This window comes from Tamandua tetradactyla, chromosome 2 (genome assembly GCF_023851605.1).
Source record: "Tamandua tetradactyla isolate mTamTet1 chromosome 2, mTamTet1.pri, whole genome shotgun sequence".
NCBI classification, from domain to species: Eukaryota; Metazoa; Chordata; class Mammalia; order Pilosa; family Myrmecophagidae; genus Tamandua; species Tamandua tetradactyla.
In genome coordinates, this window is record NC_135328.1 from 123,730,755 (window position 1) to 123,757,694 (window position 26,940).

The 26,940-nt window shown below is 36.9% G+C and overlaps 1 protein-coding gene across 18 annotated transcripts in view; it reads right to left on the minus strand.

Annotated features, from left to right (window-relative positions):
- Positions 1–26,940, minus strand: part of CDC14B (cell division cycle 14B) — a 158,766-nt gene that overhangs the window by 105,967 nt on the left and 25,859 nt on the right. For 15 of the 18 annotated variants that reach the window (XM_077148732.1, XM_077148746.1, XM_077148735.1 and 12 more), the window contains exons 2-3: positions 3,084–3,174; positions 2,426–2,501 (exon numbers count right to left, since the gene is read on the minus strand). In XM_077148732.1, coding sequence (XP_077004847.1) covers positions 2,426–2,501; positions 3,084–3,174 — 167 coding nt within the window. Of the gene's footprint in view, positions 1–2,425; positions 2,502–3,083; positions 3,175–4,711; positions 5,298–26,940 lie in introns of those variants that run through there. The other 3 variants (XM_077148741.1, XM_077148747.1, XM_077148729.1) reach the window with 1 other exon arrangement.

Consider the following 26,940-nt stretch of genomic DNA (forward strand, 5'->3'; position numbering starts at 1 on the left):
GTTAACCATAAAATTACTATGTGATCAGAAATTCCATCCCTCAAAGGAATTGGAAACAGGTGTTCAAACAAAAACTTGGCACACAAGTGTTCATAGCAGTACTATTTACAATTACCAAAAGGTGGAAACAACCTGGTATGAACTGATAGATGCATAAACAAGATAAAGTATACCCACACAGTGAAATATAACTCAGCCATAAAAAAGAAACAAAGTACTGATGCTATAACATGGATGAACCTCGAAAGCATTACACTGAGTGGGAGAGGCCTCAAAAGACTTTGCATATTGTATGATTTCCATTTAAGTAAATACCTAGAATAGGAAAATCAAAAGAAACAGAAAGCAGATAGGTGGTCGCATGGGACTTGGGGTAGGGGAAAGTGGGGAGTGACCATTAATGGGTAGGAGTTAATTTTTGGGGTGCTAAAAACATTTGGAACTAGACAGAGGCATTGGTTATACAACACTGTGAATGCACTAAATGCTACTGAATAATACACTTTCAAATGGTTAATTCCTATGTGAATGAATGAACAAAATAGATATATAAAGACAGGCAAAACTAATCCATGCTGCTGGAAGTCGGAATAATGAATTGTGCGTGTGTGTGTGTGTGTGTGTGTGTGTGTGTGTGTGTCTAATGGAGGCAGAGATAGTATAACCAAGAGATGGATTAAGTGAGACTCTTCTGGGATGCTGCTAATGTTGTATTTGGGATCTAGGTGATAATTACCATGCATACTTGGGAAAATTCATTGAGATATACACAATGATCTGAACACATTTCTGCTTATACTTCAATAAAAAGTTAAAACTAAAAAAGATATGGGATGTAAAAGTGAAAGGAACACATAATTAGCTAGCACGTCTTCAACAGTGCATCATTAACTTGAATAGAAATCAATCTAAAGGAAAGGAACAGATATATTCAGTTCAGTAAGCATGGATTCTTTGCCTTCTGTGAGTCAGGTCCCAGTATTTCTATGACGAATGTGTACATACTTCCCTTTAGTTGTTTACATGGAGCAAGAAATCCAAAATAGATCAAAAACAAAAACCTACCCACCCAGCAGCAGGAACACAAGCCACTCTTCGTTCAACCCTAGATATATTTTTTGTTACTATTAATTAAATAGACCAATTTTTTCAATTGGGTTGGATGAGAACATTGCAAGTTGTTCTAATAATTGAAAAACTTGGAAAGACCTATGCATTTTTTGTCGACCCCAAGGGATAAAAGTCTATAAACGGCAGAGCACAAAAAAAAAAAAGAAAGAAAGAAAAAGAAAATCACACCTTTCAAAATTAAAGCCAAAAACAAAAGAAGGGTAAGGGGAAATACCCTGGTTCTGCAACGAACCAAAAGACCAACCACTGGCAACAGGAAAAGGTAAGGAGAAAACACAAATACACACTGTCTAAATGCTTATACTCCTACTTAAAAGTGGAGTAAAGCCCAGAAAGAAGAAATATAGATTCCAGCTCTATTTAAACCTATGAATACCAATATAATAAAAAGAAAAAACACTGCTACAACTTCTATTTTACACATTAGAAATTCACCTCATAGGTACTTCAAACACTTATAATGTGGAACTTTAGGTTTGCTGCACAAGAAAAACAATCTGCCTTACTCACCCATAAATGGATCTCTAATTAAAATAAACTTTATTTCTTCTGTGTAGTGGTAAGTAATCAATTGAATAAAATTGCTTTTTCATAAAACACCTGACCCCACATCCACTATTTTCTACTCAAGAACTTCGAGTGCTTAACTTGCAACTAACGGTATATAAACAATACTTCATACTGGGCATGTTCATTTACTAAAAAAAGCTTTTTTTTTTTTTTTAGTAAATGAACAGGGTCTAAGTTCAAACCAATATGAACAGATTTTTGCAACTTTCAAGTATACCGCCATAAGATTGCTGTTTGCCCTTGCTTTTCCTGCTCCTTAATCATGAGCAAAGGGCCAAGGCAAAGGGTCACAACTAGTACATTATCATGAGAGTTTCAAGACAGACAGAATAAGATGGGCCAATTATTCTCACTAGTTTATTCCACTTCTGATCAAAGTGAAGGTAGGAAGGACAAAGGAAGGGTTTCTCTTGTTAAGTTTCAGTTCCATTAGGTCAGGAAAAAAGATGTTCACTTTATTAACTAAATCCATTTTAGCTTTTCAAGTATTTGATCATCACCAACCCAAAAGTCCCAAATTTAACCTTTTCAATCAAAACTCTGGAGAACAAATATACACACTGTGACTTTATAAAATAATTGAGTGTGTGGTGGGGGGGGTGTGTGGCAAACCACACTGCACTGAGATCATAACATTTCCCTTTTTTTTTAACTAGATTCATGTTTTCCTTATTTTCCTCCCCAAGATTAGTCTAATGATTACTTAAATCTTAAAAGAGTTTACCTTTAATTTCTTATTTATCTTGCAACAATATCTGTAAACCATTGCCAGATTGAGTGGTCCAAAATCTGCGTAGAAACTTTAAAAATGAAAAACAAAAAAGGATATGTATAATTCTAAATGCCTTTTTTGGGGTACAGATCAAATTAAGACATGAAAGCATACACCAAATTGTAACTGATCATACACAATTAAAAGGTAGTAGCTTATTAGTTGAAGAAATATTCCAGTAAACAGTAACTATAAAAAATGCAACTTGGTAAGTGCTATGATGCCTAAATCTAAACTCAAATAATATCTTTTGAATAAAAAAGCTGTTTTTCCACACATTTTTCCACTGGCCAAAAAACCACAATTTTACATACTAAGTAAAATAATAATAAACTAGTATACTAAACTAGTTCATAATTCTTTGTAGTGAAAACTATTAGAATTTCAAATTCAAATGTTTCAATTTAGGAAGCTCTTTAATTTTTACTTTTTTCCTCTAAGGATTTACCTTATAACAGGAGCTAAATGAAGCATCTTGCAAGGATCAATCAAATGATTCCTAATCTTCCAAGGCTATCCTATTTAAATGCTTTCTTCTAGATTTTTCAAAATAAAAATTAAAAAAAAAGAAAGGTACTCACAATCTTTAGAAAAGCAAGTTAATACTTACTTCTCATATTCAAGTTCATTATCTATGGAGAAATAATGTAGATTTGGTGCACTCTTTGGTCTGCTGTAGAGAATGGCAAAACAAAGGCGATCTGAAATGGAAAAATTGCAATGTTCCTTCCTTCAGGTTATTAAAAAATATTTCATACCATCATGATGTAAGTTTTAAAATGAAGTCAAATTTTTAATTTTTCCATGCATATTTCTGATGGTAGGGGTGACCATGGGTAATTTCAAAATATTCTAGATATTGTGGTGGATAACAATAAATGAGAAAATATTTTTTAAAAGAGAAATTGCCTTTAACGTAAGTCTCAGTAGTAACTTTTCATGTTACTATATATGTAGTTCGTTTTGTGGATGAACCACTCATAAAACTTTAATCCCCTGGTCTAAGAAATTTAGCAAAAGGCAGCATGCATTTGATGGCTAGCGATCAACCTTATATTAACAGAGGATTTTCACTATAATAGGTTTTCAAGATATCCTAAAACGTCATTTCTATAAGCAACTGTACTTTTTTAAGTTGAAAAGAACGCCTTCAAAATGAACGTTTAGGGTTACAGAATTCCAGCAACAAAACCATGTTTATCCAAATGATCACTACCTTTTTTATTCGTAATCACTTACTTTTGTGTTTTCACAATTAGACAAATTACCATTAAAAGAGAATCAAAGAGAGGCTTCTGTATGATGAGATGAGATGAACTCGTGTTGCAAAGATGCCCTGAGATGATAATTTGCGAGAACAGTAAGAGGTAGCAATGCTCAGAGGCTCCACCCTTCTTTCCCAAAACAAGTTTCCTTTAAAAAGCCTCAGCAAAACAAAGTCATCCACTGCAAATGTTCTAAGAAATGATCGTAGTGATAAATATACAACTATGTGATGATATTGTGAGTTACTGATTATATACCAAGAATGGAATGATCATATGGTAACAATGTTTGTGTTGGTATGTTGCTACGTTTGAAAAAAAAAGTCATCCGCAATAGCTAGTATTAGTAATACTAGTAGTGCTAGTAGAATACTTTACATCTGAATTTGCCTCAAAAAGTATCAAAATCAAGTACAACCTTTATATGCGTGCATGTGTATACACGCACACACGTACACAGACTCTCGGCAGAGCTAGAAATAAGAAACAAAGGATGCCAGCTGGTATCCTTTTCCCAAACAAATGTAAAGTTTTTGTATCTGCCACTCAACTCACGCCAATTGCTGTATTTATTTCCTTGTAAACGCCCATTAAAATTTCTGCAACCACATTCAAACGGATGACGGGCTTTTTTTCTATCGCAAACGACTCTATCTCCATGAACAGTGAGCGAAGTTTTTTGCTCCCGCGTGGAGAGGCTCAATTTACCTACACTTAGCAGGTGTTAAGTACACAAGGCTCGTTACAACACAGAGAAGTGGGTGCGTATTTGTTCAACGGCCTGGGGACTGGGAGTCCCAGGAGGCCACCCACGACCAGGAGACAAAGTCCGCCCTGGACCCGAGGTTTAAAGACACTCCTTGGCCAGCGCTTCGGAGCTTTCCTGGCACCCAGTGCACCGCCTGCGCCCTCTAAATACGCGGGTGTCCGGGGGCGTTCCGGACTGGGCAGTCCCACGCCCCCCAGCACTCACCCTTGATCACCTCCGCCACCAGACGGGTCCGCACGCCCTCCCGGCTCATGACTCCAAAGCATCTGGACGGCGGGGGTGGAGGGGAAGGGCCGGGTGGGTCTGAGGCGAGGAGTCCATGGGCCGCGACCACACCCCCGAATTCTAAAAGAGCAAGTTTAAAGGGCCGCGCCCGCACAGGGAACCCAGCGTCGCCCCTCGGCCACGGACCCCGCCACGGGCTAAATGCCACCTACGCAGCCGAGAACGACAAACCCCGGCAAGCCAATCCCGGAAGTTCAAAACTTCTCAAAATCGTCCCAAAGCGGGCCAGTGAGAGAGCAGAGGATGGAACCTGCCGGCGTCCCCCTGAGCCTTCGCCTCCTCGCTGGGGGTGGCCCGGCGGGGATACGCGGAGCCAGGGTTCCTTCCGTGCCAGAACTCCAGACTCAAAGAAGGGACGTGCTTCCAAAACGTCAGAGAGACCAACAGTGGCCTTTTAAAAAAGGATGGTCTCGGAAAGCTTTCTAGCAATTAAAAGGACTTCCCCGAAGGGGCCAGGGGCCAGGGGCCAGGCGCAGAGCCCCGCAGCGGCCGACTGGAGAGTGCCAAGCGGCGCCGGGGCGGGGTCCGAGGCGCCTCCCTCCAGCCCCGAGCTCAGGCCGCCCGCGCCCGCGCCCGCCGCCGCCAGGGGGCGCTGCCGCCACCACCGGCTGCACGCCCGGCCCTGTCACGGCTGTGCGCAGCCCAGCGGGAAGCGGCGCGGTCGGGGCTCCGCGCGCACCCGGGGTCCGCTCCGGGAAAGGCCTCCCGGGCCTGTGCGGCTGGCGGGCGCCCTCCGAGAACCCAGACCGGCCAGACCCCGCGGGGCCGTGGACTTCATCCCGCAGGTTGGCGGCCCAGGGCCACAAGAACCCGGCCTGGCGAGAAGGCGCAAGGCCGCCCCGAGGCCCAGGGAGAAGAGCTCGGTCCGCACCACTCCTCCAGGTAAAAGCCAGGGACCCTCTCGGGGGTGCTGGCGTCTGCTTTAAAAAGCACACGAACAGAGATTGTTCAAGATTCCTTTAAGTGTTCTGGGTTCCTCCTCAGAAAAGTATGAGGATGGCTTAAAAAAATTCTGACAATACTGAGCTACTTCAAATACTTTCTAAACTTATATTTATAATCTCGAGGGATGAACATTTGAGATCCTGTAGGATCCCAGTTTTGCCATAGTTAATATGGTGCTGGTATTGTGGGTAACTTTTATTCTCCTGTGTTTTCCCCAACTTTTCTACAAAGAAGTGTCACTTTAATAATCCATGAAAACAATTCGAATAGCCCAGTAACAACTCTTACCCAAGAACTATACTTTACTTATAATCTTGGAAATGCATCTACTTTTTTTTTTTGCCTCAAAAGTAAACCTGCATGTTCCTAACCTTATTCTAAAATTCCAGATGGAGCAGAGATCTAAATGTAAAAATTGAAACCATGAATTCATTTTTATACTCGCCAACTGGAGAAGGCCTTTCTAAATATCACAAAACCTAAAAGCTGTAAGGGAATCAACGGCTAAACTAATACACATCCTTTAAAAGGTCTTCATTTTGAAGTATGAAGTCACCCACTGCACCAGGGACACGAGCTTGGGGAGAGGTCACCAAGTTTTGAATTCTGAACTCCAGAGTGGAATCTGGCCTAGACCCCAGCATAGCGTCCTGCCCCCAGACATGGTACCTTCTTTCCACAGCCAGGCTCTAGGGCCAGACTCCTGTGTCACCATCCTCTAGCCACGGGACCGGTGAGGCTGCAACCTTGCTTTGCCCTGGTTTTATCACTTGAAATGGAGCCCACGGGCACCTACCACATAGGGCTGTTATGAGAGTAAAAATACTGTTTGTCTAGCACTCAGAGCCCCTGGTCAGCACTCAATAAAGGTAAGCTATCATTATTTTAATATTAAAAAAAAAAAAAAGGTCTTCATTTTAAGAAGATACCCAACTTCAATTTCAAGTTATTGCAAAACAACAAAAATATAAATTTTAACTGATCAGTACCATCCCTTCCTCAAGCTGGCAAAAATCTAAGGAATTTAAGACACTGTGTTGGAAAAGCTGTGGGAAAACAGGCACCTTTACACACTTGCCTCTGTGATTGGGACAAAAAGAAAAACTGAACAAGAATTTTCCAGGTTGAAACATTGCCAAGATAGACTATTAAGTGAAAAAGTGAGATACCTAAGAGTGATAAATTTATAGGTTTGTATTTATATACTTATGCCTCTGATTGTATACACAAACCTTGTACAGTGTATCTCTGGGAGGATGCATAGACACTGGTAATAGTGGTTGCCTTTATAAAAGGGGAAACTGAGTATCTGGAGATAGAGAAGAATAAGAAGATTTATTCTCCCTTTATGCCTCTCAATAACTTTAGAATTTTATACATATATATTACCTATTCAAAAATGTTGGGAAGTTTTTAAAAAGTAAAGTTGCAGGCAAACAATGCTATACCAAAGCTGGCTCTTAATCAAAAAGGAAATTTAAAGTGGGCACAGTGTAACACCCCTGAAAAATGTCTTCTGCACACTTTTAAGCATGAGAACTGGTTAATAACTTCTTTCTGTTTCCACCCATTTCCTGAAACCCAAATTCTTTTAACAAAGCCCAATCAAAACTGGAATTAGCTAGATGGAAGTGGGAAGAAATGTTCTCTCCAAATCCAAATTTGAAACCCCAATTCTCTAGGAATATTTTATTCATTACAGGGGTAAAAATAAATCATTGTCTTTTGGTATCCAATTATCTCTGCAGAGTATGTTCTCAATAGTCTATCGTTAGAGTGGTATACCAACAAATTACAGAGGCTAGACTTCTGAGAAAGGTACATTTATTAGGAATGTGACACTGCCACCCCTGCTTTGACTAATATGATACAGTAGAAGGAAACAATACAGAAATCTGGATTTCATAATATGAAATCTCACACTTTTAAAAGGTTGACACAAATATTTAAAACCCATTGTTGGACTAAGTTGTCTGCAGATCTGATTTGGCCTTTGGGCATCTAATTTGTTTCCTCTTCTGTTAATACGTATTTGTTAAATAATTGAAATGCATGAAAAAAGTTGTATTTTCCCACATACAACTGTAGATATTTGGGAATAATTCATCATAAAACAGAGAAGAGGATGCTTTAAACCAGTTCGGAAATATATGTAGAAGTTGAGTGAGAATTGTAATACTATATCTACTTTTTAATATAAAAGATTAAAAGAACTCTACTTGGACTTATAAGTGCAATGGGCTTCCTACTATTTCCCTCTTAAACTGGGCTGATTTCACATGCCCTGGCAGAACAACTGGAGAAGTACAGGGCTTCCCAACAAGGTGAAGTTCAGCACTGGTGAGTTTAGAAGACAAGCAGAACAGAGAATCCATACCACTAGGGGAGGAGAAAGAGAAAATGCCTCATGAATACTGACTGTCCCACAGAGAGGAATAATGCACATCACTTGCTTGTCTTTTGAGGGAAGGAGTGACCAATTGGAGCAGAGGAAGAAATATCCATAAAAGTATTGTTTAAAAATGAAGCACTATCCCCTAAAAAAACAATGACTGCTGCTAATTATTGAGAGTCCAGTGCGAGGTATTAAGTGCATACAACCTATGAGGTAGATAATATATCAACATTTTCCAAGAAAGGAAACTGAGCCTTAAGGAAGTGAAGTGATTACCCTGACCAACGTCACAAGGCTTGCTGTCAAGTGGCAGAATTAGGATTTGAACACAGGGCTCTTTGACTGAAGTCCAAGATTTTTAAATCCCTGCCTAGAAACCTGCCCTAATAAAAAGCAAAAGTAATTAAAACAAAATGACTTTAGCACCGCAATACCCAAATAGATAATTGGAACAAAAGAGAGCAGTCAAATAGGCACCCAGACATATATGAAAATTTATTATATGAGAAACTGGTATTTCACACCAATGACAAAGGAAGGCTTATTCAATATAGGGCAAAAGTCTCTATACTGTCTGAAAAAAAAATGAGTTTTCAATCTCACATACTATATTTAAAAAATACCAGATGAAGTAATTATTTAAAATGCTTTAGGATAACTATAAAAATAACAAAATATTTTTACAATTAAACATTGGGGATTTTTAAGCATGACCCAAAATTCAAGGCAAAAATTTAGCCAAAAAACAGAGATTTGACTAATTAGTATTAAACTGTGTCTGAGCAAAATACACTATAAACAAATTAAGAAACTTGTGGAAAATATATAATAATAATAATAAAGGGTTAACTATCATAACAAATTTTAAAATACCTACAAAGACCTATAACAACCCAATAAAAAATTATAAAGGCTGTGAACAATCAACTCAGAGAATAAATACAAACAGCCAGTAGCATATAAAAAGAAAATTGGCCTTACCATTGACTCAACATAAAAATAATTTAAAAGCCTATTTTTTAATAGAGGGATATATGGGGGGGAAAGTAGCTATAGAAAACTGTGAACTTTATCAATAGTAACAAATGTACCACACCAATAGTATGTTCAATAATATGATGGGAGGTATGGGAGGATTTTCTTTATTTTCTGGAGTAATGAAAATTTCTAAATTTGAGCATGGAGCTGTATGTACACCCACGTGATGATACTGTGAGCCAATGATTGCATACTTCGGATGGTTTCTATGCTGTGTGAATATCTCAATTAAATTCCATGTAAAAAAAAGTGTAGCAACATTTGCAAATTAAAGGACAACGTCACATGATTATCTCACTAAATTAAAAAAAGGGAGTCATTAAAATCAACACTCATTCCAAATCAAGCCTTTGCACAATGGAGTTAGAAGAGAATTTCTTAAAGCTGATAAAGGTTATCTTTCGAACATCTAGAACAATATTGTGAGCCACTGATTTTACACCATGTATGGAATGTTTGTATGTTAAAAATTTTTGTATTTGTATGTTGTTTTATCAATAAAATATTTAAATATATATATATCTACAGCAAATATCACAATTTAACTTTAAAAGCAGTCCCCTGAAGACAAAACCAAGACAAAAATTCCCATTATCATTGCATCTACTTAACAGTGTAATAACTGGAAGTGCTAGCTGACACCAAGATTAAAAAAAAAAAAAAAAAGGAAAAATTGGAAAGAAAGAACAAACTTATTCTTATTTGAATATGATTACTGTATACCCCGAAAACACAAGAAAATCTTTTGGCAAACTATTAGAATAAACAAACTACTAAAGTTTGACAAAATGTCTGAATATAGATGATTAACATACAAAAACCAAGAGAGCATTTCTGTATACATGTATTAACCAATTATGAAAAGTAGCAGGAAAAAATGTACATATCCTTTATGAATAAATGTAGAGGAAAAGTAGGTTTATAAATGGGAAGACATAACATCAAAGGTGGTGACATCCCTCAAACTAAATGTAATTCTTATTAAATCTCAAACAGGGCTTTTCATGGAACATGAAAAGCTAACCCTAAAATTAATCTAGAAGGGTCTTCTAGAAGAACTGAGAACATTTGAAAAAGAACAAGAAAAAGAGGGCTCTTGCCTTACTAAATATTAAAGCTTAAAATAATTTATGCAATATAGTATTGATACAAATAGAATAGATAAAAGGTAAAGAAGAGAATCCAGAAAGAGATTCACATAAACATAGAAACTTCACATATTACATACCAATAGGAAAAGTAAGAATATCGAATACACAGTCTGAGGACAATTGGTTGTCCGTGCTGGGAAAGGGAGGAGTTGCCATCTCAAATAATGTTGCACAAAAGACAACGTGATATTTGTGGCCGCTTAATTTTATAGGCTTGGATTCGAGGACAACACAGGCTTCAGTGATATAAAAACAGAATTTATTAGAAAAGTAATTTAAAAATTATTAGAAATGAAACATAGTTACAGCACCAGAAGGGACAGCATCAACACCTGAAGAGGAGTGCTGGGGAATCTTAGAGACAGCATTCAGGGTCTGGCTGGTAAAAATCCACAGCAGAGCATCTTCTTCCTAGATATGGTTCTCTTTCTCTCTCATGAGATTCTCTAAACTAGCTGCTTGCATGCAGTTTATATGGTATCTATACACAATACTGACCGGATTCCAATTAGCTGACATGACCTGACCCAGGTAGTCCTCTGGGAACTGGCTAGGGACTGAAAGGAGTTTCCAGGGACCTAGATAACTCTTTTTATCAAAATAGATCTCTTTCTGGGAGGAGAGCCCGTCTTTCCAGCTAGAGTGCACATTTCAACAATTTATTACCAAGGTCGTGTAATGGCCACCTCAGTTAAGTGTAACAAACGCTACAACAATATATTATCAAGGTCACGTAATGATAACCGCAGTTGAGTACAACAAACTACAACAATTTATTATCAAAGTCATGTAATGGCCACATTAGCTGAGCAGAACAGACTCTACAAATTTTGTTTTCCCTTTCAGGGGGACGATACAAGAACCAATGAGAAAAAAATCCCGGAGGCTACCAAAGCTGGAACAATTTGAGCAATAAAACACATAATATTGGATTATAAACCAAAGTATAAAATAAGTATACATGACTCTATACAAATATAAATAAATGACTGAATTAATAAATAGGAGAGAAGACATGAATCTTAAGAATTCCAAATAATAGATAAACTCTACTAAAAGAGGTGAAGTTACCCCCTCGGGGCGTGTGCTGGACTTAGTGACTTGCTTCCAAAGAATACAATCTGGAAAGGGAAAAAATAGCAATTATAGCAGTGAAACCTGACGAACACTGTATTAACTAAGTGGTCATGGTTAACAGTAATATTTGTACCTTTCATGTATTCTTAAATGGTGTGATGTAAGAGCATTTCACCTCTGTAGTATTCTTTCCAAAAGTCCAGTCTAACAATGAGGAAAGTATCACACAAACCCTATTTGGGAGACATTCTACAAAATACCTGACTGGTTATCATCAAAACCGTCAAGGACATGGAAAACAAAACTGAGAAACTGGCACACATCTTGGGTGATTAAGGAGACATAATAACTAAAATGCACTGTGATTTCCTGGACTGAATCCTAGAATTGAAAAATGGCTTTAATGAAAAAACTGATGAAATGAAATAAAGTATGGAATATACTTAATATGCCAATGTTGGCTTCTTAATGTACCATGATAATGTAAAATGATAACATTAAAGGAAACTGAACTGAAATAGGGTTAGGAGTATATAGAAAATCTCCATACTCTCTCTGCAACTTTTCTGTAAATCTAACAGTTAAAAAAATAAGCAAATACGTAGGTAGCATAGAAGCTTAGACTACCTATAGGCATGCCTAAGGGTTACTTCTGGAGGATGTCTGCTGTTGCTCAGATGTAGCCTCAGTCTCTAAGCCCAACTCTGCAATTGAAGTCATTACCCTCCCCCAGACATGAAACCTAGCCCAGCCTCTCCAGATCATCAGATGGTTCCATCTCCCTACCCCATACTGGTGACAGAGCCTTCCAATATCAAAAACTAAGAATTACCATAGTCCAAACAACCCACCTGAGAGGTATGGAAAGATCAAAGGTGATGGTGGAATTATACATAGAATATGAATATGAATGCTGAATTATTAAATTGATATCTCTTTTAGTCTCCAGTATTTTAGAGCAGCTAGAAGTAAAAACCTAAAATTGTGAAACTGTAACCCATGTCAAAGTCTGAAATACGTTCTACAACTAGTTGTGGTGCCGTGCTTGGACATTTATAGCTTTTCTGTATGGATGTTTTTGTTCACAAAAAAAGATGGAAAAAAAGTCAATTGTGATGATAAAAAAGTATTTAAACCTGCTAGCCTCCTATATTCTAGGAGCAGGTAGAAGGAAAAATATGAGAGGACTGCATGGTAGCCCATGGCAAACTCTGGGATCTATCCTGTAACCACTTTTTGAAGACTGCTTTGAAAACTACTGCTTTTTTATTTCTTTGCTTTGTATATATGTTATACCATACAATAAAAAAAAAGTTAAAAAAAAAAAAAAGGAAGGAATTCCCTCCCCCTCCTCAAAGAAGCAAACAGCTAGGAGAAAATATTTTCAACATAAATAACAAAGGACATATAAATATTTCAAATATTCCTATACATATTCTTAAAATTACAAACAATCCAGTAGAAATTTGAGTCAAGTATAAAAAAGGCAAGTGACACACTCACACCAAAAAAATATAAATTACCAAAAGCCACGTGAGACGTTTCACCTAATTAGTATTTAGAAAATTAAAAAACAATGAAATTTTATTTCATACCATCAAAGTGGAAAAATATTTTACATACTGATTACCAATTATGGAAAGGCTGTAGGGAAATTGCTACTTTTATACAAAGTAAATTGGTAGGTGTTCTGGAGGGCAATTTGCATTGTCATAGGCATATCCTTTGACCCAGCCACCACTCCTCCTTCAGATCTGCCTGAAAGAAATAGTGGCAGGAGAGCAAGAAACATTAGTAAGAATTTTTACTGTAGCACACTACAATAAAACTAAATGAAAATAACAACTATAATCAATAGGGGTATAATTGCATATCTATAGTATCATACTATAAATTATGCAACACAAATTTGAGATAGTATAAAGATAAATTCAGTATTAAAAAAACTAGTTGCAGATTATATATGATAAATAGGTAAATTTATATGTACAGAAAATAAACAGAAAAGCAAATGGAAAAATACCCTTACCAAACAATTAGCAGTGGACACCTATGAGGATGAAACAGGAATCTGAAGGATAGAGAAGGAAACCTCTACTTTATTGATATTACTTGGGTTTATTTCAAAACATTTTCATGGTAATTTATAACTGAAAATATATTTTAAAAGCATAAGTCACCAGGGAAACCCCCAACAAAGAAAGTCCAGAACCAGATAGTTTCACTGGTGAATTAACATCAATCCTTCCAAACCCTCCAAAAAAATTGAAGAGGAGGGAAAATTTCCTATACATGAGGCCAGTTTTATCCTAATACCAAAGCCAAAGACATCACAAGATAATAAAATTAGAGACCAGTATTCTTTATGAATACAGAAACAAAAATCCTCAACAAAATATGAGCAAAGTGAATCTAATAGCACATTAAAAGATTACAGACCATGACCAAGCAGGATTTATCCCAGGAATGCAAAAGTGGTTCCACATAAGAACTTAATCAATGTAATACACCACAAATTAATAGAATGCAGGGTGAAAAAAACAAAAGATCATCCCAATTGACAAAGAAAAGGCATCTGACAAAATCCAGCACCCTTTCTTGATAATACACCCAGAAAACTAGGAATAGAACTTCCTTAATGTGATAAAAAGCATATATGAAAAACTCACATATTATTAGCATCATACCCAATAATAAAACAAAAAGTCTTCCCCCTAAGAACAGGACCGAGCTAAGGATGCCTGTTTTCACCATTATTATTCAATAATGTACTGCAAGTTCTAACCAGAGAATTAGACAAGGAAAAGAAATAAAAGTTCTCTCAAGTGAAAAGAAGTAAAACTATCTCTATTGACAGATGATATGATCCTAAATAAAGAAAAGAATCCACAAGAAAGCTAGCAAGCCTAATAAATTCAGCAGATTTGCAGAGCACACAATCAACACACAAATCAGCTGTATTTCTAGATTCCAATCATAAAAAATCCAAAAAGAAAATCAAGAAAATAATTCCATTCACAATACCATCTAAAAGAAAAGAATATTTTGAATAAACTTAACCAAGGCTGTAAACGATTTGTACAATAAAACTACAAAATATTACTGAAAAAAAAATGAAAGACCTAAATAAATGGAAAGACATTCCATGGTCATGGATCGGAAGACCTGATATTATTAAGAGGGCAATGCAGGCATACCTCAGATATACTGAGGGTTCGACCCACTACCACCGCAATAAAGCAAAATCATGCTAAAAAGAGTAACGTTAATTTTTTGGTTTCCCAGTGCATATAAAAGTTATGTTTACAACATTTACTGTAGTCTATTAAGGTTGCATTATGTCTGTGCTGGTTTGACAGGTTTTTTAACTGGGAGAAAGAAGAGACTAAAACTCGATCAAAGGAGCTTTATGGCGAGGCTATATGCAGGCAGGCTGAAACCAAAGTTGGCAACAAAACAGCCCCACACAAAGGAAGGGGTACAAGTTATATAGGACGATTGGCAGGATATAAGGAAAGGGAGGTGGTGGGTTTTCTTTGTCTAGCTTGGCAGCGGGAAGTTGGCAGGTTTCCTTTGGTTGGTTTTGGAAGTAGGGGGCTAAGTTGGGAGTTGGCAACTCTTCATTTTGCAGTTTAAAAATTTTTTTAATTTTTTATTGATATATATTTTATATTCACATAACATGTAATCACCCAAAATATACAATCAGTGGTTCACAATGTCGTAATATAGCTGTACATTTATCATCACAAGGGAGTTTAGATTTTAAGCACCGCTGTAGTCATGCAGGGTTGTAACTGCCATAGGGTGGATGTTGGGTAAGGGGGTTATGCAGAAATGTAGTTGCCTGAGGGCAGATGTGGAGACAATCATTGGGACTGCCACATGGGCTGGGGTCGGGGAAGCTTCTTGGAATATTTGCTAGGGGTTGGTCACATCATAGGAGAGGGGGTTCTGCCTAACATTATGTACCCCAGAAAAGCCATGTTTTAATTCTGACCCAATCTTGTGGGGGCAGTCAGTTCTTTTAATCCTGATTCAATACTGTGGGTTGGAAACTTTTGATTAGATTACCTCAACAGAGATGTGACACGCTCAAATGTGGGTGTGGCCTTTTGATGAGATAGATATGTGACTCCATCCACTCCAGGTGGGTCTTGATTAGTTTACTAGAGTCTTTAAAAGGGGAAACATTTTAGAGAAACCTCAGAAATCACAGAGCTGACGCAGATGCTGATATTTAGGAAAAAAGGTTGGAAATGTTTGAGATGCCTGAAGCCCGGCAGACATTGCCATGAGATATTAAGCAAGGCAGAACTTGGAGAGAGCCAAGGGAAGCCAACAGATGAAAGCCAGCCCTGGAGAAGTAAAGTAACAAGCCCCAACAGGAGCAGAGGCTGAAAGCAACGGAGCCTGGAAGAAGGGGACGAGCAGATGCCAGCCAAGTGAGTACCCAGCTGACAGGTGTTCCTGACCCATCGACCACCCTTGAGTTAAGGTATCTTTACATGGATGCCTTAGTTTAGACATTTTTGTAGGCTTAGAACTGTAAACTTGTAACTTATTTATTCCCTTTTTTAAAAGGCATTTCAGTTCTGACATGTCACAATTCTGGCAGCCCGCAAACTAATACAATGTCTAAAAAACAATGTAAACACCTTAATTAAAATGTGAGACATAAAAAAACAGCAACAAAAAGAAATTGGCTCAATACTCTTTCCTCCTTCAAAATATAAAGAACAAACTAAAGACAAACATTGCAAGTTAAAAAACAAATGTGACAGTGACATTAAAGTGAGCACATGCCATTGGAAAAATGGCAGGGTTATGCTACGTATCTACTCAGAGGACATGAGGGCAAGGACACAAATGGACATTTGCGCATCTATGTTTATAGCAGCATTGTTTACAATTGCGAAGAGATGGAAAAAGCCAAAATGTCCATCATCGGACAAGTGGCAAAATAAACTGTGGTATATACGTACGATGGAATATTATGCAGCTGTAAGACAGAATAAAGTTATGAAGTATGTAACAACATGGATGGACCTTAAGGACATTATGCTGAGTGAGATTAGCCAGAAACAAAAGGACAAATACTGTATGGTCTCACTGATATGAACTGACATTAGTGAATAAACTTGGAGAATTTCATTGGTAACAGTGACCATCAGGAGACAGATATAGGGTAAAATATTAGGTAATTGGAGCTGAAGGGATACAGACTGTGCAACAGGACTGATTATAAAAACTCAAAAATGTATAGCACAGTACTACCTAACTGTAATACAATTATGTTAGAACACTGAATGAAGCTGAATGTGAGAATGATAGAGGGAGGAGGGCTGGGGGCACAAATGAAATCAGAAAGAAAGTTAGACAATAAAGACTGAGATGGTATAATTTAGGAATGCCTAGAGTGCATAATGATAGTGACTAAATGTAAAAATTTTAAAATGTTTTGCATGACGAAGAACAAAGGAATGTCATTACTGCAGGGTGTTGAAAATAGATGGTAATTAATATTTTAAAATTTTAACTTACGTGTGAGACTAAAGCAAAAAATGTTTATTTGGTACAAAACTTATATTTTGACTAGTGCAGTCCCTAATATAACTTATGTGGACAGCTTAATTGAACACCATAAGTACATGGAACCTTGAGTAGGGCATAAGGTTTTGTAGGTTTGTCCAGAGTGATGCCCCAATAAATCCCAGAGTGATTTGAACAGTGCGTAAAAAAGGTACTTGCAAAGTCCCCTTGGGGGAATGATGAGAAAGGGGGAAATTCAGCTTCCCCAAGTGGAGAATTCTTAATATTCTCACAAGCAGTGTGGACAATCAATGCTATAGGCTGAGCCCCCAATCTTGGGATTTGTTCATATGAAACTTAACCCCACAAATGATAGGTCAAGCCTACTTAAAATCAGGCCTAAGAGTAACCCCCAAGAGAACCTCTTCTGTTGCTCAGATGTGGCCTCTCTCTCCAGCCAACACAACAAGCAAACTCACTGCCGTCCCCCTGTCTATGTGGGACATGACTCCCAGGGGTGTGGACCTTCCTTGGCAACATGGGACAGAAATCCTAGAATGAGCTGGGACTCAGCATCAAGGGATTGAAAAAACCTTCTTGACCAAAAGAGGGAAGAGCGAAATGAGACAGAATAAAATGTCAGTGGCTGAAAGATTCCAAACAGAGTTGTGACGTTAGCCTGGAGATTATTCTTACGCATTAAACAGATATCGCCTTGTGAGTCAAGATGTAATGGAGAAGCTGGAGGGAGCCTGAAAATGTCAAGCTGTGTTGCAGAAGCCATGTTTCTTTTTTTTTTTTCACATGGGCAGGCACCAGGAATCGAACCCGGGTCCTCTGGCATGGCAGGCGAGCATTCTGTCTGCTGAGCCACCGTGACCTGCCCGAAGCCATGTTTCTTGAAGATGATTGTATAATGATATAGCTTTCACAGTGTGACTGTGTGATCGTGAAAACCTTGTGTATGGTGCTCCTTTTACCTACCTTATCAACAGACGAGTAAAACATACGGAATAAAAATAAATAGTGGGGGAACAAATGTTAAAGTAAATTTAGATTGAAATTCTAGTGATCAATGAAAGGGAGGGGAAAGGGGTATGGTATGTATGAATTCTTTTCTGTTGTCTTTTTATTTGTTATATATTTTTTTATTAAAAAATTTATTTAAAAAAATGGATTACAATTGGAGGCGGTTTTATGGACCTTAAACCTAAAGCAAGAGCACTGAAGAAGGAAATAAATAAATGGGAGCTCCTCAAAATTAAACACTTTTGTGCATCAAAGAACTTCATCAAGAAAGTAGAAAGACAGCCTACACAATGGGAGACAATATTTGGAAATGACATATCAGATAAAGGTCTAATATCCAGAATTTATAAAGAGATTGTCCAACTCAACAACAAAAAGACAGCCAACCCAATTACAAAATGGGAAAAAGACTTGAACAGACACCTATCAGAAGAGGAAATACAAATGGCCAAAAGGCACATGAAGAGATGCTCAATGTCTCTGGCCATTAGAGAAATGCAAATCAAAACCACAATGAGATATCATCTCACACCCACCAGAATGGCCATTATCAACAAAACAGAAAATGACAAGTGCTGGAGAGGATGCGGAGAAAGAGGCACACTTATCCACTGTTGGTGGGAATGTCAAATGGTGCAACCACTGTGGAAGGCAGTTTGGCAGTTCCTCAAAAAGCTGAATATAGAATTGCCATACAACCCAGCAATACCATTGCTGGGTATCTACTCAAAGGAATTAAGGGCAAAGACACAAACGGACATTTGCACACCAATGTTTATAGCAGCGTTATTTACAATTGCAAAGAGATGGAAACAGCCAAAATGTCCATCAACAGACGAGTGGCTAAACAAACTGTGGTATATACATACGATGGAATATTATGCAGCTTTAAGACAGAATAAACTTATGAAGCATGCAATAACATGGATGGACCTAGAGAACATTATGCTGAGTGAGTCTAGCCAAAAACTAAAGGACAAATACTGTATGGTCCCACTGATGTGAACCGACATTCGAGAATAAACTTGGAATATGTCATTGGTAACAGAGTCCGAGTTAGAACAGGTAAGATAATGGGTGATTGGAGCTGAAGGGATACAGACTGTGCAACAGGACTAGATACAAAAACTCAAAAATGGACAGCACAATAATACCTAATTGTAAAGTAATCGTGTTAAAACACTGAATGAAGCTGCATCTGAGCTATAGGTTTTTTTTTTTGTCTGTCTGTTTGTTTGTCTTTTTTTTTGTACTATTATTATTATTTTTATTTTTTTTCTCTATATTAACATTCTATATCTTTTTCTGTTGTTTTGCTAGTTCTTCTTGTAAATCGATGCAAATGTACTAAGAAATGATGATCATGCATCTATGTGATGATATTAAGAATTACTGATTGCATATGTAGAATGGAATGATTTCTAAATGTTGGGTTAATTTCTTTTTTTTTCTTTAATTAATATAAATAAATAAATAAATAAACCAAATAAAACTTAAAAAAAAAAAAAAAAATGGAGGGTTACCACAATTTGTAAAACATGCATTATCTCCAAAGCACAATAAAGCGAACTGCAATAAAACAAAGTATGCCTGTACTACCCAAAGTGATTTACAGATTTAGTGCAATCAATCAAAATTCCAGAAGCCTTTTTTTGCCCCCACAGAAATGGAAAAGCCAATCATCAAATTCATATGGAAGGGATCCCAAATAACCAAAACCATCTTGAAAAGAAGCACAAAGTCGGAGGACTTATAGTTCCTGATTTCAAAGTTACCAAAAGCCACAGTAATCAAACAGTGTAGTATTGGCATAAGGACAGATACATAGATCAATGGAATAAAATTTAACATTTCAGAAATAATCCTACACATATGTATGGCCAATTGATTTTCAACCAGAGTGCCAAATTTAATCAATGGAGAAAATTTCTTCAACAAATGGTCCTGGGAAAACTAGATTTACATATGCAAAAGAATTAAAGTGAAACCCCTATAAAAATTAAAGTGGAACCCTTAATACGCAAAAATTAACTCAAAATGGATCAATGACCTAAATAGAAGAGCTAAAATGAAAAAAAAAACTCCTAGAAGAAAACATAGGGGAAAAATTTCAGGACCTTGTTTTAGGCAATGAATTCTTCAATATGACACCCAAAACACAAGCAATAAAGGGAAAAAGTGATAAATTAGACTTCATAAAAATTAAAAGCTTTTGTGCACCAAAGGACATTATCAAGACCATAACAAAAAAAACTACAGAATGGAAGAAAATATTTGGAAATCAGATATCTGATAAGGGTTTAATATTCAGAATATATAAAGAAAGCCCACCATTCAATAGTGAAAAAGACAACCCAAATTTTTAAAAGAGCAAAGGACTTGAATAGACATTTCTTCAAAGAAATGCTCTCTTGTCCTTTAAAGCAAGGGGCCCTGAAATTAAAATCGATGAAAACAAAAATCTCTCCAAGCTCTCTGTCTCACATGTATTCTGGCTGTGTGACACAAAAGCAAAATTAAGAGTTCTAGACCCTAGTTCCCTTTGTCACTGAATGCTGTACAGTTCTCAGTTAATTATACTTTTTTGGGACTTTTAATGAATTTGCTACTAAATTAATCAAGGGGTAGAGTGCACTATTCAAATTGCTTAGAAATTCTTTTCTTACTTGTTTTATATAATGGGACTGGGTTATTAATTTACTTCATACTGCACAGACAAGAGTAAATTGTATGCCACTGGGTTTAAGCTACACTGGATCCAATTAGTTGATCTAGAGACAGTTGTTTTAATCAAAAATTCACACTCCAGAGATAGACTGCTGCTATATAAGCAGGAGTCAATTCCCAGAGGTAATAGGGTAACTTTTTTGTTGTCCATAAACTCTAGAAAATTTACAATTAAAATATGGAATGCCCAAAATATTTTTTATTGGTAAAATTAGTGACTTATTAGTCAGCACGTTGGTTGTTAGAAATGGGCTCTCATTTGGTAAAGTTACGGGCTGTTGGTATATGTAGAATGTTTCTAAGATATTTGACAAACTTTCTCACCATTGTATGACCAGATTATAAGAATCTAATGAGACTTTTAAATAGAGTTTGAGACTGATCCACCATCCAAACTACTAGTTTTGAGGATTTTTCGGTGACTAGTGCCAACTATAAAGGTAACAAAACTCTGCTCCTGGCATATTGTCTGTTTCAAGTTAACCTTTTATAAAAGGAGAAGGAGTGGTCAAAGTACTTAAAAATGCAGAAGCTAGAACTTCAACAGCTTATAGAACAGGGTGTGTCAACTGTTTTGTTTAATAACAAATTAAATGTTTGTTTAATAAAATAACTTTTATAGAGAAGAATTTTTTACCTGAGACTAGCCTTCATTATAACCTGGTAAGCTAGAGTGTGGGGGAGCAACTAAGCTCCATCTACCTCAAGTTTTTAAGCAGCTCCTGCTACCTACCAAAAAAAAATCCCCAGAGCTGTGCACGACCAGATGGGCTCAGGTCAGTTTCCACCAGCACAACAAAGAGTTAGATTAGATGCGGAATCACTACCCTGTTCTGAAACACCTGGATCACATTCCTGGAAGTCAGAATCTTGAGCCAGAGAGGAGAAAAGCGCATAAATAGATGAAAGCTACTCAGCTTCAGCAAACGTAATCTTCAAGGATGATAAGCCAAGAACTTTTATAAGTTCTCATTTTTTTACCTAGATAAGCATTTCATAGCGGGGAAAGTAAATGGCCTGTCTCATTTCAAATTTCTTGGCAGTGAATAAAACAAAGACTTACTTTGAGTATTTTGAATATATAATTGCTTTATCGGAAGCAAATTCTTTTCACAATACTCAGTTTTTTTTAAAGTGAGATATATTATTATCTGACATAATACTCATTCTTTATTCCCAATGAGATTTACAAGGCCTTCATACAATATGTAGGACATGTCACAATTATAGGCAGTCAATCATATCACTAAGTAACTTTTTCTCTAGAGTAACTTCTCAGGGAGATTAAAAGTATTACCATGCCAATTAGGTTGTGGTGGGGTTTTTTGTTTTTTTTAAAATGATGCACAGTAAAGAGGACTAAGAGTACCTACTAAATAAAAAACAGACACCAGGGCAAAAGATCTGAAGACACTTCACAAAAGAGATATAGGAATGGCCTATAAACACAAGAAAAAGGAATGTGACATCAGGGAAATGGAAATTAAGACCACAAAGAAAACCACCTCACACCCATAAGAATGGTTAAGATTAAAATGACAATACCAGTTGTTAGCCAAGATGTAGAACAATTAGAACGCACATACATTGCTAATGGAATGTAAAATGGTATTTCCACGTTGGAAAGGTCTTTCAGTTTCTTAGAAAGTTGTACACTTACACATCACCAGCCATTTTACTCCTAAGTATAAACCCAAGAGAAAATACATGTGTCTACAAAAAGACTTGTACATAAATATTTTAGCAGCTTTATTTATAACAGCCAAAACTGGTAACAACTCAAATGTTCATCAGTAGGAGAACAGATAAATAATTGTGTTTTATTCACACAATGGAATATTACTGAGCAATAACAAAAGAACAAAGTATTGATACACAGAATAACATGGACGCATCGCTAAACCACTATGCTGAACTAAAGAAGATAGCTTTATGATTCTGTATGTGTGAAGTTCAATAACAGGTCAAATTAATCTATAGCGGCAAATCAGAACAGTGGTTGCTTACAGTAGGAGGGAGGTGACTGGAAAGGGGCCCAGGAAGGAACTTGGGAATGGTGGTTTACAGGCATGTACAACTTGATAAAATACAAACAGTGCACTTAAATCTGTACATTTTATTGCAATGAATTATAATTTAAGGAGGGTAGCCTATAAGAATCTTGACTGGTACAGATCCATGAAAAAAATACAGAATAAAGTATTCGATATAGAATAAAATTAAGAATGAACTTGGTCTAAAGTAAGTATCTAGTATAGATCTTGACTAGTAAATTACATTGCAACATTTTTAAAAAGGGACCAAACAGAAAAGATAGTGTGGCTAGTAGAAACATCCCTTCAAAAGGTTTCTGAAATATTAAATATTTTTATCCTTCCTGAGTTGCAGTGGATTGTGAATATCACACCCAAAAAAGCAGCTCCTCAGATCCTAAAATGCTCACAAAAGATTCACAGCAACAGGACCTAGATTATCTTTTCATAGAACGATTACCTGCTACTTCTTATATTTTGTCAAGCATGCTATTGAAAAGCGAGCTGGATTGAACTGTGACTCTGTTAATACCATGCCATCTGTCTCCAACCAAGACTTGCTTCAAGTAATATAAATGTAGAAGAATAATGTAGAACTCTCCTTATATCTCTTCTCTCCCTTTTTCTTAAAAAACTAAAGATCCAGCTCTTTTACACTATCTAGACTATAGCTGTCTGACAGCTGTCTGCAATGATGGAAATGTTCTATATCTGCACTGTCCAGTACAGTAGCCACTAGTGACATGTAGCTATTGAGAACTTTGAAACTTTGCAAGGGAGAAGAACTGAATTTTAAATTTTATTTAATTTTAATTGTTAGGTCGAGGGATCGGGGAAGGGCACTGCAACCGGAGCTGCGGAGGCTGTGTCACCCCTTCCAACCTGACTTCCCAAACTAATGAACTGCCCCTTCCCGGACGTCACCTGACCTCCATCCTTAAAGGCTGCCCGCACCAAAGCCCACGTGCAGACTCACCTCTCTCCATCTTGGGTTTGGTGAGCTCTACCCGGGAGCGCAGAAATAAACTCACCCACTTTAAATTTCCTGGTCTACCTTTCTTCTTTCTCACCATTTCACCTCCTAAACCTTTCATTAATAAGTTTAAATAGCCAAAAGTGGTTAGTGGCTACTATAATACACAGCACAAATCTACAGAAAACAAGTCCATGGGTTTCTAATCTACAGCCTCTGGACAACTAAGACAAAAGGCCTCCAGTGCCAGTAAAGCAACAACAAGGGAGCTTCCCGGCCCATGCACCCTCCCGCCCCCCCGAAAAAAGCAAGGGATCCAAAAGATCTGAGAGCTGGGACATGTGAACAAACATTTGCACACCAATGTTTATAACGGCATTATTCACATTTGCCATAAGATGCAAACAACCGAAGTGTCCATTAACAGATGATTAGGTAAATAAAATGTGGTATATACAAACTATGGAATATTATTCAGCAGTAAGATGGAAGTCCAGACGGAGATGACAATATGGATGATCCTTGGGGAAATTACGTTAGGTGAAATTAAGTCAGACACAAAATGACAAATATTGTATGATCTCACTGATATGAACTAATTATAATATGTAAACTCATAGACATATATCTACCAAAAGCTAGAATGAGGCTAAAGAATGGGGAGCTATTGCTTAATATGTGCAGAATGTTCAATTAGGTTGAATTTAGACGCTTGGAAATGGATAGAGGTTATTGTAGCACATCATTGTGAAAATAATTAGCAGTACTAAATGGTATGTGAAGGTGGTAGAAAGGAATGAAGAGTCATGTATGTCACCAGAAGGAAAGCTGGAGGTTAAAACATGGGAATGCATAATACAGTGAACCTTTATGGTGGACAGTGACTGTGATTAAGTGTATAAATACTTCATGAACTAGAACAATTATATGAGACTATTATAAGTAGTTAATAATAGATGAGTATATGGGAAAAATGTTAACTATTGCAAATGATGGACTATAGTTTACAGTAATATTTTAATATCCCTTCATCAACAGTAACAAATGTACCACCCCAATGCCATGGGTCAGTAACTGGGGGGTGGGAGGAGGAATAAGGAAGGATTTGGTTTTATTTTTTATGTCTTTTCTGGAATCAAGAAAATGTTCTCAAATTAATCACAGGGATATATGCACAACTATGGGATGATACTGTGAGCCAGTGATTATATACATCAGATGGTTTGTATGGTGTGGAAATAGAAAAAGAGAAAAAGGAAAAAAAGCAAGGGAGCACAATAGCTTTCCTTCCACTTTCCGGGCCTTTGGTGGCAGGTGCCTTGATCTCTAAGCACCAGGCCTCACAGCACAACTCTGATTTTCACATATGATTTGAAGAGATGAGAATACCTACTTGTAGAGACACATTCTACCTAGCACAGTGTCTGGACACCACAGGCACTCAGCAAATGCCTGTTTAAGAGATAAACAAATAGATAAATGAAAGTAGGACAGACAGGGCTAGAAGAAAAGGAAGTTCTCTTTTACTGAACAAGCTACTAGTCTAGGCACTTTGTACATGTTATCTCACTTATTTTTCAGCACAGTCTTATATCACCTCAGTTTTACAGATGGGAGAGGCAGTGCTAAGGAGGAATAAGTAACTTGCACAGGGTCACTCAACTTGTGACAGCTGGGTAAAACAATACTTTGAACAAATATAACCAATGTATCCCTAATCGATTAAAATTTAGGAGCATACATACCAGTAATTACTTACAGTATTTAAAAAAATCCTATTGTTCTCTATTATATCACAATGTGACTTCAAGTAAAGCCTGTGAAAAGGTAACTTAATGGTTCAGGGAAGTGACTTTCAAAATTGCATTATTTCATATGATACAGCTTTGAAGATTTACTATTAAAAAATTCAATAACTATTTTTTCCAAAAAGACAGATGAAAATGCTGAATCCCACATTGTATAAGGAGAAACTTTATTTGAGCTTTTCGAGGCTCAATTCCCTTCGAAGCTGTGCTTCCTTGTGGGATTTATAACATCACAGAAGAAACACCCTGGGTTCAGAAAGGAAGCTGGAAGCAGTACACCTTTGCAGAAACCTAAGAGAGACAGGGGGATGTTCACTGAAAATCCTCTTTTAACCCAGCCAAGCAGGGAGCACAATACCTTTACTTACAGGTTGCTTTTTCACACAACAGATTTTCACAGGGGTAGCATTTAGCTCTCTGCAAGAGCTGACGGTGGTGGACAGTCTGTTAGCAGCTCTACATGAAGCAGTGAGCCAAAGGACTTTAACAAAAATCTGTTCATGATTTTGAAGGGTAAAAGAAGAGTTCTTGTTAAGTTTTCCAAGTTTACAAATTTTGACTTAGCCTTCTAAAACATATGACTATGGAGCAGCTTTAAGTCTAATAGTTATTTGGATAGTTATGATAGAAAAATAATGCCTGCAAGCAGGAGCTAAAATCTTGCTGATGGAAAGATCATAAAATACTAGAAAATATCCCTATTTGTTTAAAGTGAATGGATATGTGCAAACATACTATTTTTGCTTTTCATACATCCTAAATAGTCTAATTTGAAATATTCTGTTCCATTCCTAAAAGTAACCTTTATATTTATCAGGTACAGTTATTTGCTTAAGATACATGTAAAACATTACCTGAAATATGGATTCTTGATCTACAGGAGCCTAATATAATCCAGGAGAGAATACCTACACATATAACATTATTAAGATTAGTTTGAGAATAGGAACTAGATGTGACACTGTTTTTTAACATCATGTGTTTTTTAAAGGCCATTTTACTTCTCAAGCAAATCCCTATTCATTTATCAACAAAGAAATCTATTTACTGAAATATGATCACCATTAGCTGTGCTAAATAATTATTTTACATGGCTCAGAAAAATAGGTAGCTAAACAATAGGTTCTTATGTACAAGGCTATAAATAAGATAAACTACTAAGATCAGAATGATCAATTCCTAAATTTTTGTGTGTGCGTGTACATGTATGTGTGTGTTTTGGTGGGGAGTGCATGGGCCAGCAATCAAGCCTAGGTCTCCTGCATAGCAGGCAAGCATTCTACCACTGAACCACTCAGGTACTTCTAATCCCTAAATTTCAATAACTAAAAAAAAAAGCCATGAGGTAATCATCTGCCATGTAAATATAATGTTAATGGAGTTACAGTAATTCCTCATTCAATAAACACCCAAACATTCATTGAGCAGCTACTTTTATCT